Source organism: Gobio gobio, assembly GCF_949357685.1.
Source record: "Gobio gobio genome assembly, chromosome: 23".
In the NCBI taxonomy this organism is placed as follows: domain Eukaryota; kingdom Metazoa; phylum Chordata; class Actinopteri; order Cypriniformes; family Gobionidae; genus Gobio; species Gobio gobio.
This window is the reverse complement of record NC_137119.1, coordinates 35,913,101-35,933,903: the sequence shown is the minus strand read 5'-3', so window position 1 is coordinate 35,933,903 and position 20,803 is coordinate 35,913,101. Positions and strand designations below refer to the sequence as shown.

The window sequence follows — 20,803 nt, the reverse complement described above, 5'->3', positions numbered from 1 at the left end:
TTTACATTTATATATAAGATAAATTATATAAATATATAAACAGTATGCAAATATTTCTTAAATATATACATGAAGGAGTGTGTATTATATACATAATAATTATACACAGAACTAGTACACATATATTATGTGAACACAAACGTTTATTTTGGATGCGATTAATCGATTGCCCAGCACTAATAAATAAACATTACCGTGATTATATCTGATTCATTTCGAAATGGACATATATATGGTGTGTGTGGTCGTGTTGTCTCCAGTCATTACGGTAATCTGTGAGCCAACAGTTGCGCTCGGCGTGAGTGTGTGTGTGTCGTTTTTCAAAGCGGTAAACTGCTGAAGGAGAGGGCATTTTTATTTTGATCAACTCATATTTAACTCTTAATTTGAATATGAAAACCAGCTTGTAATTTATTTTGTATTTCATTGGATATTAAAACGAATGAGGCACGCTGGAAACTATCGGCACAGGCAGAAAATAATGTCCATAGACGGAGGCGTATCAGGCATTGAGTCATCTCGCGTGGACGTCCACAGAGCAGCGCGAGCGCGTCATTTCAACGCTGGTTCCTTAGCAGCGTTTGTGTGCCTGTCATTCTGTGACATATAATGACTATGTCAGTCCAGGAGAGAAACTCTGGATCTGAGGAGAAGGAAGAGGAGAGCGAGGATGAGAGTGAAATCGTGGAGGAGAGTCCGTGTGGCCGCTGGCAGAAGCGAAAAGAGCAGGTACCTCTCAAAACACTCAAAACCTGCCCAACTGCCCAAATAATCCGCTCGTAAATCACAAATGTGCTTGTTTTCAACCCAGAAATGCTGCTAGGGTAGGCAGCTCACTGATGCTGAAGTAGACAGGGCTCTGTATGTGCTGAACATCACATTGATGCCATGCTGTCTGGTTTGCCAGCACACAATGATCCCCAAAAAACGCTGTCTAGCGAGGTCTAGGAGGTAGTTCCTCTTCTTATTTTGGTTTTAATGGCGGCTGGCAAACCAACTTAAAGGTGCATTGCCGCCACGACTTGGTAGTAAGCTCATTATGATCCTTAAAAATGCTGCTTGGGCATTTATTATGATCCCCAGGTTGGCAACTAACTTTGACGTCTAACTATGCAATGCACAAACAATTAAATTAAAATACAATACAATGGCAGTCTAGGTAGTAAGCTAACTCTTAGGCAGCTTTTTTATGATATGCAGGTTGACTAGTTACTACCAGATTTGTTATTATTATGACCAACAAGTACCCATAAATGCAGATTACTTATGCAGACTGCTCCCTATGATGACCCAAAATGCTATCTAGGTAGGAAGCTTACTATGTTGCTCAAAAATGTAGTCTTCTGTGTAGGCAACTTGATGCCCCTGTATGCCACTTGTTATGACGGCTGTTGGCAGGCAGATCATCACTATGTAGGCAGCTCACTGTGGTGCCCAGAAATGTTTTCTAGGTGGCTCAGTATTTGTTATTCATCTGTCATGGATAACATGATTATTGCATAATTTTAGTGACGTGATCATGGTTAGTGATCATTTTTGCAGGCCCGGTTTCAGAATCAAATCACTGAGGGTGCTTCTGAAATTGCTGAGGGTGCTCTAGTAAAGTGCAGATAGGCTAAGCAACGGCTCCACCATAGCAGTGAGAAATCTATGATTATTTATTTACAAGTCATTTACCAATAATTGGAATTTCAAAAATATTTAGCTACAAATTGTCTATTAATCTATTAGTCTGCCTTTACATTGCTTTAATACGTTACTAGTATTTTAACATGTCCTCTTCCTGAGAACCAGAAAAAAAGGTTTTGTGAATTTAGATGGATAAAGTCTACCGAATATTATGTTTCATATCTAAATGTTTCTCTCCTTTCTTGCCATATACATACTTTCCAGAATTGTATATGTTTGCTTTGTATCTATGAGTCCCCTTTATCTTGCTCACTGGGGTTGTAAGGCAGTATTCTTAACACAGTACGGACGCTGCTTACATACATTTATTGTGAAAGTTGCTTATACAAAAAAAAAATCAGTTGAAAAATGTTCTTCTGCGGGTTTATACATCCAACATTAAGTATAGCCAATTTATTAAAGGGGCTATATGCAACTTTTTCCCCAAAATAAACGTAACAATAGCCTTTTTATTTTACCATTTATGACTCAAACATCTCCTGATGAGCATACTGACACCTTGTCCGCTCACAGTGGGTGCACCTAAAAGCCTGTATCCTATTTTTCCTATTTTCTCGCGGGTCGTTTTTTTCCCGCGCTGTCTGCGGATGTGACGTCACCACCGCTGCGAGAGCGAGCAGAAAATAAGAGCAGTTCTGTTTTTTGGCCACAGGTGTCAGTCGCGAGTTTAAATTTCAGAAAAACGCATATAGCCCCTTTAAGTTTGGAAACAATATTTTGTGTTTATAACGTCACAATTTATCCAACAGTTTAAATGTTTTTTTCATAAAAATAAATGGAATTTGGGATGGGGGTCCCTCATAAAAGATTCATCATATTTGGGGGTCCTTGGCATCATAAAAATTGGAAACCCCTGCTCTAGACTAGAGGACACCAGAACCCCTTTATTGAGAAAATGAAAAGACATGAATAGACAAACAATGGGATTTTTTTTTTGTCATTCACCCAACATTTTTTATGCTTCAAGTTGTTTTTTTTAAATCCAAACTTTGTATAAAGATGATTCTCAATGTTATGAAAGATACAGAACATTTTAATATACCATTTTACTTTATTCAATATGTGTGTAAACATGGCCATAAATGCCATTCCCATTCTATAGGCAATGCATCTATACACTGTATCTAATTTGCATATTCATGTGTTGTAATGTAAAAAGACATGTTATAATATTTTCATAAGAAGGTCTTGTATTTCATAAGAATATCCACCCAGACTTAAAACGGTGTATGTTGTCAGAGAAATTCGTTAAATAATGTCCTCTACAGAGGCAAAACCTCTATTCTGGGTCTCAGGAGGATATTTCTGTCTCGTGCAGTGGCATTTATATTTAGATGGTCACTTCTGAAACTTTGCAGCACGCAATTAGCCGTCGGTCCTCTTAGCAATAATAGTTTATTCAATGAATGACTGTAGGCTCGAAAGCGAGCCAAGATCGCTTTACGATCACTAAATGCTGTTGCTTTGTCAGTTCATCGCGATCTCACAAAGTTCCTTTATAAAAATTAAGTTGTCTCGTCAACAATAAATCTCTTACTTACATCGTGTCTTGACTTTGTTTGTTAGAGAGGTTTCGCGAGCCTGCATTAACTCAGCACCTGAATTTTTTTCGCGTTCGAGAGATCAACGACTAACTGTGATTGGCTGCATTACTCACCGCTGCAAAAACGCGCTGTAAATAGATGCATTTGACGCTCTCCAGAACTCGGACATTTACATTTACATTTTTATGCATTTAGCAGACGCTTTTATCCAAAGCGACTTACATTGCATTCAAGGTACACATTTTACATTTTGTCAATTCTTGCTTTCCCTGGGAATCGAACCCATGACCTTGGCGTTGCTAGCGCCATGCTCTACTGTTTGAGCTATAGGAAAGCTAACAAATGTGCAAATGCACAAATGTGCAAATCTTTTCGCCAATATTATTATAGTATCTATCAACTGAGGGTGCTCTAGCACCCCCGTAGAACCGGGCCTGCATTTTTGTAATGGTTTAATAAGGTTTTAGAAATAAAGAAATAATGAATAAATATGATTATTTTCATTATATTTGACCTTTAACAGATAACAAATATAAACGTTATATATATAATAAAGTTTAAAAATAAATGATATTAATATTTCCCATAACTTACATTATAATTAGGCCTTCATATTAAATAAATATGAATTGAGATTAAATTAATCTTAAATCTTAATAAATAAACAAAATAAATAATAATAAAATAAAAAAATTATGATATTGATATAAATTTAATAATAATAAATTATATACATTTAATACAAAATATTTCCACTTAAATATTTATTTATTTCTAAAACCTTATTAAAACAAAATCTACATTATAATTAGGCCTTTTTGTGATATATAAGATACATATATTATCTTAATTCATATATTATTCATATATACAATTTTTTTATTATTTAAGATTAATTTAATCTCAATTCATATTTATTTAATATGAAGACCTAATTATAATGTAGGTTATGCGAAATATTTAATTTAATACATTTTTTCACTTTATTATTTATATATAGGGTCAAACTAATGTGCTATATAAAGGATGAGACCATATATATTCATAAAAATTATTTATTAAAATAAAATGGATAATGGTTAAGGTTTAATTTGTTAACATTAACTAACATGAACTAACCATGAGCAATACATTTGTTACCGTATTAATTCAAAATATAAAAATACAGCTGTTCATTGTTTGTTCATGAAACCTTATTGTAAATTGTTACCAGAATAACAAACAAGCAAATTGAATGTCTCATTAGAGTGTCCGAATAAATTCAGTCTTTTAGTCTCTTCAGACATTAAAAGTTTAGTGCAGAAAACAAGATAAGAACTTACTGAAGGTTATCACAAGCTTACACACTTTCTCATCATTTATATAGCGCAGTAGTTTGACCCTCCCCAAATGCTGCTTTCCATTCATTAGCAAGTGAGTGAAGTGCTGCTGTGAACAGCCAGCTTTATTAAACCATGCTTCTCTTTAGGGCAGAGAAGCATGGTTGGGGGCGGCAGTGGCTCAGTGGTTCATGTAGGTTGTCTACAAACCGGAAGGTTGGTGGTTCGATCCCCGGTTCCACCTGACCAAGTGTCGAGGTGTCCATGAGCAAGACACCTAACCCCAGCTGCTCCCGACGAGCTGGATGGCGCCTTGCATGGCTGACACCGCCGTCGGTGTATGAATGGGTGAATGTGAGGCAAAAATGTAAAGTGCTTTGGATGGCCGTAGGTCTGTTAAAAGCGCTATATAAATGCAGTCCATTTACCATTTACCATTTAGCATTACACAGTATTTGAATGACTACTTAGGAATAATTTAGCATTTTGGTGGAAATGCTTCGGGCTTCTCTTCACAGATGCATCAACTCTAATTGCAGTACGTATTTTAAAGCCAGTTTTTTTTTTTTTGGCTTTGAAACACAAATTTCCTCTTTCTAAAATAGAACCAGAAAAAGCCTCCGGGTTCTCTTGGAAAGAGTTCAACAGCATCAAGAGAAACCAAGGCATGACGCATACAACTTGTTTAATTATTAAATTATTAAATGATCAACCATCCATGAATAATGTGGTCTGCGCACACAGAAGTGCACATTTTCTACCCTGAAGATATTTGTACATTTTTATATAAGTGATCTTAAGAACATCTGCTGTCATCCACAACTACTGAAGGATCAAATTCCTGCACAGATAGACAGTTTAGACCCAGTTCGACTAGTTTGAAGCAAGAGGAGTGTGTGAGCTTAGAAACTTGCACACTAATGCAGAAGCACTTAGATGTTCTGATAGCACATTATCCTTCGGCTTGAGTGATGCTTTCCCATTACGTTACTTGGAGCAGTAATCGGCCATGACTGGATACTTAGCATGAGGATGTCTGACTCTGTTAGTATTGATAGATCTTTCATGGCATTACAGATGCAACAAATATCATGATATGATATAGATGAGTGTATAGTACTCAGCAGCAGTTAACACTCAAAAATAAAGGTTCAGCTATGCCATAAAATAAAAATAATTGTTTTCCCAAAGAACCTTTCCGTAAACAGTTCTTCAAAAGAACATTTTGAAAATCTAAAGAACCTTTTTCCTTTTATTTTGTGTAGCGGGTTCCATGGATGTTAAAGGTTCTTCATGGAACCATAAGGTGCTTTCTCACCGGGTAGTTATAGGAGCTCAGTTATAGGAACTAGCCACCAGGTCCCCTGAGAACTCAATTTTCCTCTAGGGACATTTTCCCGGTTTCATTCACATTGCCAGTAGGGACTTTGAAGTGACATAATTTAAGGGTGGCTTTCAACAACAACAACAACTGGAGGATGCCATGATTAGAGCTGTGTTTTTGTTGTGTGTCATGGGTTTCGTGATAACGGATATGAAATGTAGACGTATAGGTTATGCGGTTGAAAGAGCAAAAAAGAGACTAAATCTCCTACAACAACTTGCTGTGCTACATATCATTGAGGCTGAGAAAAGAATACAACTCTGCAGACAATCACTGTTTTCCATGTTTGTACGGATTTTTATAAATATGGCGAGTGCCTGTGTTTTTCGTATGGCATGCGTTCAGCCTATCAGCGTACACTTACATCTTTGGTAGTTTCTATTGTGCTGGGTTAGATCATACTCTGAAATAGGAGCTCTGAAATTAGTCCCCCCAAAAAGCGTTCCTAGAAATAAAATCGTTCCCAGTTCCTGTGGTGCAACTAACTTCCACCATTAGTTATAGGAGCTAAGGAAAAACTTTCTCCGGTGCAAAATCCCCTAGATGGCAATGGCAAAACCTTTATTTTTAAGAGTGTAGTACTGTCTCTTTTACAAAGAGTGGAAGAAACTCTATTTCTATTTATTAAATATATTTATTTGTATTTATTATATTTGTATGCTAACATTTAGTTTTTACATACATTTTTAAAGGATTTCTGTGAATCAGTTCCTTTAAAATCAATGGGTTTGGTGACCTGTCGTGACTCGTGACCCCTGGTGGGGGTCGGGACCCTAATTGTGAAATTCTGATTTGAAAAGATACAGTGGGTGCATCTCAATCAGCTCCCTAGTCTCAATCAGTTCAGTAGACAGGGCACTGATAAGAGAGTTGGCCATTTTAAGGGCTGTCTCAATCGCAGAATCTTTCCAGTGCACTGAAACATTCACTCCCTAGAAAGTCCCACAATGCACTGCAAAACCCAGGGTGCATCGATGCTCACTATGTTCCCGTAATGGAAGTTCTGAAACGCAAAACTTAAATCACGTGAGCCAACACACTACACATAACGACACGCGATAGATGTTTTTAAAAATACAAACCATTATTTTATTATATTACATCGCTAGACAGGTATGAACATAATCTAGCTAACATGTATAATTTGTTTACGGCTGAAATGTTGCACATATATGTAACAAGCAAAGTATTATACAAGTAATGTCAGAAAGATATCAGCTCTGCTGTTGTTCACTTCATAAATACCAGTAGTGATGTTGTACAATGAGGGCGTAGTCACGGAAATAGTCATCAGTGTCCCAATGTGTGGTGAGTCCTTTACTGTCCTTATCAGTGCCTGAATTTGTGAACAATATGTATATACTGTATACTGATTCACAAGCTCGGGAGCTAGGGAGCTGATTGAGACACAGCCAGTTTATGGTCAGTATAGGGCCCAAAAATCTGAAAACACAAGTGAAAATGCTTCTGTTCCTTTCTTATGTAATACATTTTTTTTCAGTACAAATTATATTATCAGCACAACAATTTGAGTGAAAAAATTCATTGAAAATTTTGATAGAAATCTTTTGCACAACAGATTTGCTTAATTAGTGATATACTATATTACAACCCTCTACGCACACCTTGGCAATAGAATCGCCATTGGCTAGTACATTTTTTTGTTTAGTCACCAGACTGATATATTTTATTATTATATTATACTTATACTACTAATTACAATATACAACGCACTAAGGATTGATGAGCTGCTGGGTTCATGAATATTAATCATGTTGACAGCATTCGCTCAAACTGATTTGCTGAAATCAAAACAGGGACAGGAAAAGATGAACGCCAGCCAATGAGATTGCGCATTAGTCCCGGAAAAAAACGGCATATCTTCTGCTTGTTCTTAAAAGCTGAATAATTCCAAATGAACTCGAATTCAACTGGAAAATACAACAAAGAATATTGTTAACATGTAGTGGTACATTTTGCGTAGTATGTAATACTCTCGCACACGCTCTCTCTCTCGCGTGCGCGCGTGTGTGAGAAACGCATTCAGCAAAGCGAGTTCTTCACACTAGAGTTTACGGTACGTCAGATGAGCTGATTTGAAATCGTATAGATCGCTTGACGAGAGTGAAACTTTCAAGCGCTCATTCAGAGTGTTCAGCGAGTAAAAATATTTTTATGCTAAACTTATTCTTAGCATCACACACACACACACTGGCGAGTAAAATCTGAGAATTTATTAGCCAATGGCTAATGATAGATATTATTTAATCGCCCAGATTTCCTTGGTTGATATAGAGGGTTGATATAGTTTATATATTTCTGAAACTTCTTTTAAAGTTTTAAACCTTATTTAAAAGCTTTATTTTTGGGGATACTGTAAAAAAAAGATTTTTCGAAGTTGTAATTAAACCATTACTGCGTAGTGCGTAGCGTACACATACTACGGTTTCACAAGTCTATTCTAGACTAAAATGCATGTTTGAGCTGTTTTAACTGAAAGCAACTTGCACTGAGATATCTTAAAATATGCCACTGCCATTGTTTTGTCTCAAGATGCACACCAGTGATGTTTTGTTCTGCACATTTATAAAAACTACTTAAAGCTACACTGTGTGATATTTTCCCCCATCTTGTGGTGAAAAGGTATATGACCATCCAGTGAATTTTAGTTTCTGTTCTTCTCAATTCCGATTTCGTTTCAACTCCTACGGTGGCCGATTTAGTCCAAGATTAACATGGCTTCCAGTCCTATGCTTCTAGTTCGACCTCGTCCACATTCGACACGGTGCCTGTGGGATATTCTGTGCGCAGTGGGATGGTTGGAACTCAACTGGCCTAATTATTCGGCTAGAAAGAACTGCAGCTAATCCAGAGTGAACTTTGATGATAGTAATGTTTATTCAGTCATCCAATTGCAAGGCATAAACAGGTTTGCGTGGATATGTACATAAATGTGGTTTCTGTGAGAGAACAAATAAGGATGGTAAATATACATACACAGTTAATAACTGTATAACTATATTTATAAGTTACATTTGTAACGTAACCGTAAACCAGAGCTTATTGTACCATATATAGGCGCTAAATGCAGCTTCATTAAAAGGAGCGGAGCTGCCGCTGCTGCTGCTAGCAAGCGGTGTCCGGTTACAAAAGTGTGTGCGCAGATTTAACGTTAGCACTGCAGTGCGCTCTGTATAACAATTGTTAATATGCCGATCAGACCTGATACATATTTCCATCAACATACATTACAAGCAAATATTTTCTAAAAACGAATAAACATTGTTGATAACAAAATAACTGAATGATTATTCAAATAGGTGAGCATTACGCTATTGTATGTTGACACAAAAATACTTCTGAGGTGACATCAACTGAATTACGCGATGACACACTCTGAAACACATCTACAATGAAAATAACTATTATTACTTACGGAGTTATTAACGCACAGAAATACCACACAAGGAAAAACAGACTTTTGAGGAATAAACAAGCCAGGAAAACTCCGTATAACTCTGTTACTGGAGCTGCTGAGATGAAAACTCTCTGCACATGCACCAGACAAGTCTGAACAAGTTGACGCGCACATGCGCGAGGCAGAGAATTTTGTACAGTGCCATTGAGTGAAACGCGAAAGGCGAAGCTTGAATTTACGGGTATGTCCCTCTTTGGCTAATGTACTTTCAAGATGGAGGGGCAACATGGCGACCACCGTTAGATCCCATTACCTTATGTATTTTCAATGGCATATTATAAACTTACGAGAATACTTTATTACTTGAAAGAAGTAAATATACATTAATGAGCACATATATTTTTGAAAGAACTAAGTGTTTTTAGCTAAGAATAGACTAAAAAAGTTACACAGTGTAGCTTTAAAGGTCCTAATTGAACTAAAGCCTAAACCTAGCTTAATCTAAGCCCTGTTTGTGAAACCAGGCCTACATTACATTACATTTATGCTTTTAGCAGACACTTTTATCCAAAGTGACTTACAAAAGAGGAACAAAGCATTCATCAAATAGCCAACAGTCGTTGTAGTGGACAATGCCAGGGTTTAATAGACAACTAGATTAGGAAACCAGCTAGAGAAGAGAAGAAATACAGAGAAGATTTTGTATTGTGTGTGTGTGTGTGTGTGTGTGTGTGTAAGTGCATTGTTTTAAGAGTGTGGGGTCGGTAAGTGCTTGCAGAAGAGGTGTGTCTACAGCTGCTTCTTTAAAGATGTATGTTCTCCAGCAGTTCAGGTGGAGGTTGGCAGCTCATTCCACCAGAGAGGAATAGAGAGGGTGAAGGTTTTAGAGACAGACTTTTTGCCTCGTTGTGAGGGAACAACAGGGCATCGCTCATTCAGTGACCTGAGCTGGCGGGAGGGAGGGAGCATACATTGGATTGGGGTAGGGAGGAGCTGTTCCAGTGGTAGCCCTGAAAGCCAGTGTTAAAACTGTAAATTTGGTCACAACTGGGAGCCAGTGGAGTGAGATCAGGAGGGTTCTCTTTGGCTGATTGAAGACTCGATTTCTGGATCTGATCTGCAAAGGCTTAGTCATGCTGGCTGGAAGGCCCAGCAGTAGAGCATTTGCTGTAGTCCAGTCTTGAAATGAGCATTAAAATAAGCATTTGGACAAGTAGCTGTGTTCTGACAGGAAGGGTCTGATTTTCATGATGTTGTAGAGCGCAAACCTGCATGACCGGGTCGTTATTGAGATGTGGGTGGAAAAGCTCAGCTAGCCACCAAACACCACCCCCATCTTCCTTGCTGTCCTGGTTGGTGTTAGTGTTGTGGACACTGGACACCAGTTGCACAATGACATTGTGGTCAACTGACGAGTTTGCATGGATTACAAGCAGCTCTGTCTTTGCAAGTTTGAGCTGCAGATGACACTCCTTCATCTGAACAGAGATGTCTGAAAGGCAGGTTGAAATATATGAGCTGAAACAGTGTGGTCATCAGGTTTAAATGAAAGATAGAGCTGCGTATCATCTGCATAGCAGTGGTAGGAGAAGCCTTTATGATCGTGCCCAGTGAGGTTGTCTAAATGGAGAAAAGAAGAGGGGCGAGCACTGAACCTTGAGGCACCCCAGCTGATGTGATTTAGACACCCCTCCTCTCCATGAATTAAACCTTGAAAGATCAGCAAGGGTCAGTAGGGCGGTCTCTGTTGGGTGTCCGCTTTTGAAGCCAGACCGACTGGTTGTCATCAAGTAGGTTGTTCTGTGAAAGAAAAGCCAGGAGCTGATTAAACTCAAATCTTTCAAGTGGTTTAGTCTGTAATTTTCAACTGCTGTGGGGTTATGCATTAGCTTTCTCCCCCATTGTCATTTCTATATAATTATTTGTGAAATGTACTTGTAATTTCTGAGTGAAAACTGTTTTATAGGGGTCCTATTATGCCCTTTTACAAAGTCTTGATTCACTTGTCACATATTACAACTATTCAGTGTTTTTAACCACATAATGTCTATTCCAGACATTTAAATGCTCATAAGTACTAGCAAAAAAATACACACTGATGTCTATGGAAGCGGCAATAACGATATTGATATTTTATTCATATCAGATTAGGGCTGGGCGATATATCGCATGACATTGTTAGGCGCATCTCATCAGTAAAGCCGGTTCCTTGATTAGTAGTAAATCGACATCACCTGCTTTCAGATGGAGCGGCATTTACTACACAGAGCCGTAGTTCACTGACAAGCTGAGCCATATCGCCTTAATTATCGCAGGCGATACGTCCGTGATAATTAAGGCGATATGGCTCAGCTTGTCAGTGAACTACGGCTCTGTGTAGTAAATGTCGCTCCATCTGAAAGCAGGTGATGGCGATTTACTACTAATCAAGGAACCGGCTTTACTGACGAGATGCGCCTAACAATGTCATGCGATATATCGCCCAGCCCTATATCAGATACACATTATTTAGTTACTATATAGTTAACTCTATTCTTCTCTCAGTTCACCGGTTACTTACTTTCATGTATTTTGTGAGAAGTGGATGAATTCACGTGTTGTAAATCTGACAGATCCGATTCTCTGGATTGCGGCGCAAACTAACATGGCGGCACCCATCGCGCATTATAGATCAACTAACATGATCATTATAAAGGGTTTTAAATGACAACACATTCACTTACACATATTTGAACATCAGAATATCAGAGTTCATGACATAGTTAACAAGTTTGTGAATATTTTGAATAAAAAGGAAAACTAAATAAAAGCGATACATCTGTCATACATATGGTCATATTTCTGAAAAAGAATTGCTGAAACTTGAAGTTGGTTTGTAGCATACCATTACCAAGAATACAAGAATACTGCAACTGTTATTTAGTGTTAAATTAGGCCTATTGTAGTTTGGTTAGGTGGCTTAGGTTTCAGTCCTTCCAGAAAAATGCGGCTTTTTTTTGTGATTGTTGCGGGCAAAAATCCTTGATTATGCGGCACGTTTTCTTAAAAAATGCGATGAAAAATGCGGGATATTTATGCAATTTTATGCGATAAAATTGCGGGAACTTGCAAAAACTGCGGTTTGATGAGAAAGAGAAAAAAAGCACTACATCACAGAAAGTGCTGGGAATATTTAAGTTCTCATCTTGTTTTATTGAAGACCTTAATAATGGCTCAAATTTACAAAACATTTAGTCAATCAAGTTCTGTAGCTTTACAAAAGAAATATGCTACAACTTCTGAAAAAATTAATAAATAACTTCCTGTTTTACAGATGTCGCTATACAAAACAGACATTTGAGTGCTTCCAATGCACAAAGTGCAATCTCTTAAAGGGTTAGTTCACCTAAAAATGAAAATTCTGTCATTAATGACTTCCCTTTATGTTGTTGGACACAAATGAAGATATTTTAGTTGAATTCCGATGGCTCAGAAAGGCCTCCATTGGCACAATGTACACTCTCAAGACCCATAAAAGGTAGCCTACTAAAGACGTCGTTACAAAGTCCATCTCACTACAGTGGTTCTACAATAACTTTATGAAGTGACGATAATAGTTATTGTGTGCAAAAAAAACTAAATAACGACTTATATAGTGATGACTGATTTCAAAACACAGCGTCATGATGCTATGAATCATCGAGTCGATTCATGATTCGGATCGCGTGTCAAACTGCTGAAATACGTGACTTTGGCGATCCAACCCGCTGAATCGACTCATTGATTCATAACGCTTCAAACCGCTGAATCAACTCATTGATTCATAACGCTTCAAACCGCTGAATCGACTCATTGATTCATAACGCTTCAAAGCTGTGTTTTGAAATCAGTCAGCACACAGGGAAACTGCTTTGCTCTTTTGCTGTTATTTTTGTTGGCCAATGGGAGTTTGTGCTTCATCATGGTTTCACCGGTATCTATGGTTTCTCCACGGGGTTTGAAGCTTTTCGATGACGTTCGCGTCGGGTAATCACGTCACTTCAAAACGTTCCCATGGCAATAGGCGGAAATGGCGGCTCTTGTGTGAAGTAAACGAACATTTTTCAACTTTCTGCTAATATATATGACTTTTTTTGCAACGAAAATGTGGGGATTATGAAATCATGATAGCCCCGCATATTTTGCACGCGGAAATAGGCAATTTATGCGGCGAAAGTGCGGCGTATTTGAAAAAATGCGGCCCCCGCATGAATATGCGGACTTTGGCTGATTATGCGTTAAATCACGCGATCGCATAATCGCGTTTTTCTGGAGAGACTGCTTAGGTTTTATTGTGAATTTGTTAAGTAAATTTGTTGTGTTTTGTATTTATGTATATCTGTATATTTAAGTATACTTTAAACGTTTAATAAATTGTTCAATTCAAAGATTTTTTTATTTATTGTTTTCAATAAAAAGCCATTATTTAATGTCATTTTAAAAGAATCGGTTTAGGCACCGGTACCGTTTTAAAAGTATCGGTTTGGCACCGGTATCGTAAAAACCCCAAAAGATACCCAACCCTACTCCTATAGTGAACCATTTATTTTTTCTACCATCATGTTCTGATCCAGTTAAAGGTGATTGGTCTAATAGGGGTCTCAGTGCCATTAAGGACCTTTATGACAAAGGAATATTTGTATCTTTTTCAAAACTGTCAGAAAAGTTTGAGCGTCCTAAAACGCATCTTTTTCATTCTTTCAAATTAGACGTTTTGTACAAAATCAGTTTCCCCAGGTTCCTAATCTTCCTCCTGATTCTAAAATGGACACCCTTCTCTCTTTTAGCTCAGACAGAAAAGGGCTAATCTCTGTCATTTATGAATTAATAGATCAATTAAATGACCCCTCTATTTCACGCAAAAATACATGTGAACAAGATCTGGGGGTCACTTTACTTGAAACAGAGTGGGATTATATCATTGATTTAGTACATTCTTCCTCTATATGCGCCAGGCACAGCTTGATGCAATGTAAGATTCCTCATAGAGTACACTACACCAATGCCAGACTAGCCAAAATATACCCGGACAGAAGTGGCACTTGCAATAGGTGCAGACAATCCCCAGCCAATCACACTCACACGTTCTGGTCCTGTCCAGGACTGATATTTGAGACTTTTGGAAAAAAAAACCTTTAATATATGAACCACCCCAAACCCTTTAACAGCTCTGTCTGGAATTCCCTTTAAGCCTAATCTGCCTTCAGCAGTACAAGAGGTTGTTGCTTCACCACACTATTGGCTACACACTAAGTGGAAATAGCATCCCCCCCTTCATGTGATAGATGGATACAAGAAATTCTCTTGTGTTTAAAACTGGAAAAAAAATCAGCTTTTCTTTTAAAAGGGTTGGGTGCTCGGGGAGAAAAGCAGAGCTGTGGTTTATTTTATTTTTTTAAATATACAAGATGTTGTACCTGCACAAAATGGCAATAAATATATTTTGGGGGGAAAAAAAATAAAGAAAAATTGCAGCTCAACTAGGGCTCGCCCCTTTTTTTGTGTATTCCATGGGCGGATATTATTTAAATTAATAACATTGTGACTTCACTAGATCCGTAAAAAAACGTTTTGTAGTTCTTGGAAAGTGGATTCTGTTAAATAAAATATCTCCCTTTGAACTGGACTTTGAGCTTTGTAACCTTGCAGATCTTTTTTATGCTCAAACAGCAACATTACACTAACCTGGATGCCAGCCGAACTTTTGTGGTCGGGAAGATCGGTCTGGACTTGATCTGTTGTGGAGCAACTATGCTCGAACCAGAGCTGTTCGGACCAATCAAATTGTCATATTCTGACTAGAATCTGAGTATGACGACGTCAGGCTAACATTACACACTAACTACATTTGAAAAAGTGAAAAAGCATAATAGGACCTCTTTAAAGCAAATCCTACACCATTTTTATTCAGTGCACAGTATATTAAAGGTCCCATGGCATGAAATTTTCATTTTATGAGGTTTTTCAACATCAATATGAGTTCCCCTAGCCTGAATATTGTCCCCAAGTGGATAGAAATGTTGATCGGTATAAACCCGAGTTCTGGCTGTCTTTCTCTGCCTTTGAGAAAATGACAGGCCAGACGAGCCAATCCTGAAGTCTCCTGGTTTGACGTCCAAGCAGGAACGGTTTCCTCCCTTTCCTCCGCCCAGAGAATCTGGCACACCCATGCAAACGCTCGAGAGATCATTGTTTGTGAACGAGTGAATGCTGGCAGTTTCTCAGTGTATGGATGTACAAATGAAAACAGAAGTCTTTTTTCAGTTCCTTCTGATCTGTGATCAGTGATTTCTTATGTGTAGCTAATTATTTATTATTCGTGCACACACTGCGTCTTCTCTCTCTCCCGACAGAACGGTGTTTTCTATCTTGTGAGTCAGTGTTTTTGTACGTCCTCGTCGCGTCTATCTGTTCTTAAATGTGCATACAGTCATGAGTTTCTGCTCAACATCGGCAGAGCCACATCTTTAGAGATAAACATCACACACGCCGAAGCTCGGCCTTCAACATCCCCGACCCCCAGTACTGCATCTGGCCCACAGCGGAGGCACCAAACGCGGCATTAGATTAAGCAGAAGGGGGTAAACGTGAGCGTATCAGGGCTAGCCAGCTATTCCCACAATAAACTGGATTACATTCGATTACTGCTGTTGTGTCTTTGTTTGCGCTGTGTAAGTTACTCAATGCGCGTCACTGGCGCTTTTCATATGATTGGAACATATCTAGAAATAATGCTTTAATCAACACTTACTAACTCGTTCATCTCGCTGTAATGGTACATTGCATGTGTTACAAAGTTGGTAATAATGATGAAGAGGACTCGGTGTGACTGGGACTCGTGTTTATTCAGAACTCTCCGATACAAACACAATAAACTCGCGCTGACTGACAGCGCTCTCATAACTCAGTAGTTACTATAAATAACTTTGTTAGCAATCGCTCCGTCTCCATGATGTCCGGTTCGCGAACGAATCATTCTTTTGAATCGGTTCTTTTTAGTGAACCGAACCAGTTCACCAAATCGGACTGAATCGTTCTAAACGGTTCGCGTCTCGAGTCAGCGCTGATCCATAATTTACTAAAGTTACTAACTTTCTGACATGAGTGACAGTCCCTCCGACTAGAAATAGACTAATAACCTGAAGTATATGCTAGTAACTACAACAGTTCACCCTGAACTGAGTCATGCTGAGAGAACTGATGTGAAGTGAACTCAGGTCCATCCGTCTCTCTGGCAGCAGCTCGTGCGTCGTAGACCTCGTTAAACCACGCCCCCTCCGCTCATTTCAACGGCAAAGATGTCAGCCAATCACAACACTGGGCGTTTTTACTGAAGTCTCACAGCAGACACGCCTCTTGAAGCAGGGCACTCAGCCACAGGGCAAACAGCAGTATAGAAAAAATGCCTTTTATTTCTAAATTATGACATTTTATTATGTAAAAATCATACTAACAATATAAGTACACCTCAGGAAACACTATAAAATAATAGAAAAATGCCATGCCATGGGACCTTTAATATCTGCCTTTAGGATATTGTTTTTGTTTTGTTAGAGGGCAATGTTAAATCCATAGTAAAAGTTGGACATAGGAGTTGCACATGAATGTTGTGGAGATCAGTCAGTGCACAAGAGTGGATACTGTTGCCACACAAACACCATGAGCTTCGATCCCTCTGGAGCCGTCAGCTGAACAAGCAGCGCACTCAACTTGTGTTAATTAAAGGAACAGCTCATGGTTTCACATTCCCCACTAATGGTATTAAAGAGAGACATTTTATACTAAATTAAACTCAGGAAGTTGCAGATTTATAACTTCTGAAATGCACAGCAGAATGACAAAAATATCACCGTTTGCATTAGGAATCAAGTATATTTCGCTATTGGATGCTAGCCATTAAAAGCCATTTCGAGAAATGATTTGAAAGTATATTTTCAGAAATTCATTCTGAAGTCTTGGTCACTCTTCCGAAGACGTGACTAATGCATGCAGGACAAACGTACATCAGTACTAAGAATAAATATTTCTAGAACAGATAGTTCTGCATTATGAAAGCATATTGTTAGTGTTTTCCTTCACAAATGGCGGTTGAGGACATGTTTGGATTGTTGCGGCCACAGCAGGAAATTGACACTTGGATTTGTTTTCATTGCCTGAGTTCCTCCAGGGAAGTGCAGGAAATGTAATGTCAGAATTGTATCTTTATTTAACTGCTGTTCTAATGCTAAAGCATATGATCAATTATTGTTTATTGTTTGTTTCCAGTAGTACTTTTCATGACTTTTATCATTTCCTACCAGTGATGCGCGGGTTGATCCAAAATGAGCGGGTGCCCGCGGCCACCCGCGGTTACGAGTCATCCAAAAATATTTTTAATGATATTCGGGTCACGGTCGGTCGGATCGTCAATAAATCCTTATTTACCTTTTGAATGTTGAGCGTTATTAACTTTTGAATAAATGCTGACGCGGGACAAAATGCCCGATTTCCCAAAACGTTGAACTGAGCAATGCCATTGTACCATTTTAATAGGCTACTTTTAAACGCATTTAAAGTCAGTTTTATGTATTTTCTGAGAGGGGGCGGGATTTTTGTTGGGAAAGTCGGGGGAGAGACGCACACTTCGATTAGACTGGATAAACACATGCAGCATCTTAATTGTTAAGAAAATTAAACGAAATAAATGAATAAATCAAGCCTGTATTACATAACACTAGGCTATATCATACAGCATTCAGAAAAATAACAGTTTGTGCTCCTAAGGGCTTTCACACTTTTCCAAATGTTTTCCAAATGTGGGCTGATGAATTCTTCAAGCCGGGTCGAAACATAAACATCGCGTTCATCAATAATATGCATCTGGAGCTGAAATGGAAAATGATGGGCCGCCTCAAGAACTGCCTGCTCTCGCCGCTGCACCTCTGAGCACACCACGCCAGGGCCTGAAACATTTTCTCAATGGCCCAATGAGCTACGATGAGCATTTACTACTTTTAAAAAATGCGGGTCAGGAAGCGGGTCGGGTACAATATTTTCTTCTTTTTTTTTTGCGGTCCGAGTTGCGGGCGGGTTAGTTGAAAACGTCGGTCGGGTGCGGGTTGTTTATACATTGACCCGCGCATCACTGTTTCCTACTACTGGTATTTATGGACAAATTATTCTCTTGTAACCTCATGTAAACTCATATACCTGGAAATCTCAGGTCTGGATGGGTTGAACTTCTATTCAAACGAATTGTCAATGTAACCCCCAATAAACCAGCAGTTTATACAAATAACAGCTTGTTTTCTCCTTTTCACAGGTTTGGTTTGGTAATGCACTGTGTAGTGATTAGTGTCTCGTTATAGAGCTTTTTTTGCTAGAACTTATTAATGCTCCTTTCAGAACTGCAGATGGCATTAATGAATGTTGGAAGGGATTCACATCATTATAATTATTGATTCTTGTTTTTTGGCTCCAATACACTCTGCTTGCTGGGATGCTTTTATTTACCGTTTAAATTCAGATCGATAATTTTTCTTAGAATGTGCTGCTCTGAATTTTACTGGAAATTCCAAGAAAATGTACATTTACATTTATGCATTTGGCAGACGCTTTTATCCAAAGCGACTTACATTGCATTCAAGGTACACATTTTACATTTTGGCAATTCTTGCTTTCCCTGGGAATCGAACCCATGACCTTGGCGTTGCTAGCGCCATGCTCTACTGTTTGAGCTATAAACAGCTCAAATGTGGCAAGAATTTACTTTGAAGCGTGTCATGTTTCACAGTCACAGATCTTTCAAATATTTAGGAAATCAGTTAATAAATGTATGTATGTTAATAAATGTATGAATCATATGAATTAATCAATCATGATCATTGATGAATTGATAAAGGAGTCTACAATTTGATAATCAAAATAATTAATAGCAACATGTATAAATTGAAAATACAATTTTTAATCTAGCAATAACAAAATTATAAAATGGACGATAGTTTTTTAATTATATCTATTGAATTTTCTATTCAATTTCAATATATACAGTTGCAAGAAAAAGTATGTGAACCGCTTGCAGAATCTGAAAATGTGAATAATTTGAACAAAATAAGAGAGGGATCATACAACATGTTTTATTTTTTTATTTAGTGCTGTCCTGAATAAGATATTTTACATAAACATTTTTACATTTAGTCGACAAGACAAAATTTTTTTATTAAAATAACCCCGTTCAAAAGTTTATGAACCCTTGATTCTTAATACTGTGTGTCATGACCTGGATGATCCATGGCTGTTTTTTGTTTTGTTTTGTGATGGTTGTTCTTGAGCAATTAAACTGTATGACTTTGAGATCCATCTATACACACAATTGAGGGTCTCAAACACAACTATTAAAAAAAGGTTGAAACATTCACAGATGCTCCGGAAGGAAACACAATGCATTAAGAGCCGGGGGGTGAAAACTTTTGAACGGGATGTTGTCCACATTTTTTTATTTTGTTACTTACATATTACTTACATATTACATACTTGCATGTTTTTCGGAAGACAAATTAAGTACAATTTACCTTGATCTTCAAAATTAAAAAAGGCTCTTAATGCGTCATGTTTCCTTCTGGAGCATCAGTGAATGTTTCAACCTTTTTTAATAGTTGTATTCGAGTCCCTCAATTGTCCTCATTGTGAAAAGATGGATCTCAAAATCATACAGTCACTGCTGGAGAGGGTTAAAAAAAAATGTGCAAAAGATGCTGAAATACTGAATAATTTGCAGGACTGCTCAGGACAAACAAGGGACTCATGAACAACCATCACAAAACAAAAAAAAACTCCCGTGGATCATCAAGGGAACGACACACAGTTTTAAGAATCAATGGTTCATAAACTTTTGAACAGGGTAATTTTAATAAATTAAGCTGTTTTTTAAATGTAAACACCTTTTATGTAAAATATCTTATTCAGGACAGCACTAAATAAAAAATAACATGCATTTTGTATGATCTCACTCTTATTTTGTTAAAATTATTCCCATTTTCACAGATTCTGTAAGCGGTTCACATACTTTTTCTTGCAACTGTACTTGGCATACACATCTGATTGCGGTATAAGTATTTTTCTGCAGGCTTTTGTTCATTTAATCCTTTAAGATGACCATTATGGAAGCTTGTTTCCACCACTGAATACAAAATAAATAAGGTAATTGTGACTTATCTCACAATTCTGACTTTTTTCTCGCAATTGCCAGTTTACATCTCGCAATTGCCAGTTATAAAGTCAGAATTGTGAGATAAACTCACAAATGCAAGTTATAAATTCAGAATTGCGTTGAAATTCTGACTTTATAACTCTGACTTTTCTCAGAATTGTGAAATATAAACTCAATTGTGTGATATAAAGTCAGAATTGCAAGAATTGCAGAATTGATATAAACTCGCAAAAAAAAAATCTG

The 20,803-nt window shown here is 37.8% G+C and overlaps 1 protein-coding gene across 2 annotated transcripts in view; it reads left to right on the top strand.

The window, feature by feature from the left end:
* Positions 1–267: 267 nt before the first annotated feature.
* The window catches only part of nrbp2b (nuclear receptor binding protein 2b), a 53,713-nt gene continuing 33,177 nt past the window's right edge, over positions 268–20,803 (top strand). For both annotated transcript variants that reach the window (XM_079805633.1, XM_079805632.1), the window contains exon 1: positions 268–729. In XM_079805633.1, coding sequence (XP_079661759.1) covers positions 610–729 — 120 coding nt within the window. In that variant the 5' untranslated portion in view covers positions 268–609. The remainder of the gene's footprint in view (positions 730–20,803) is intronic.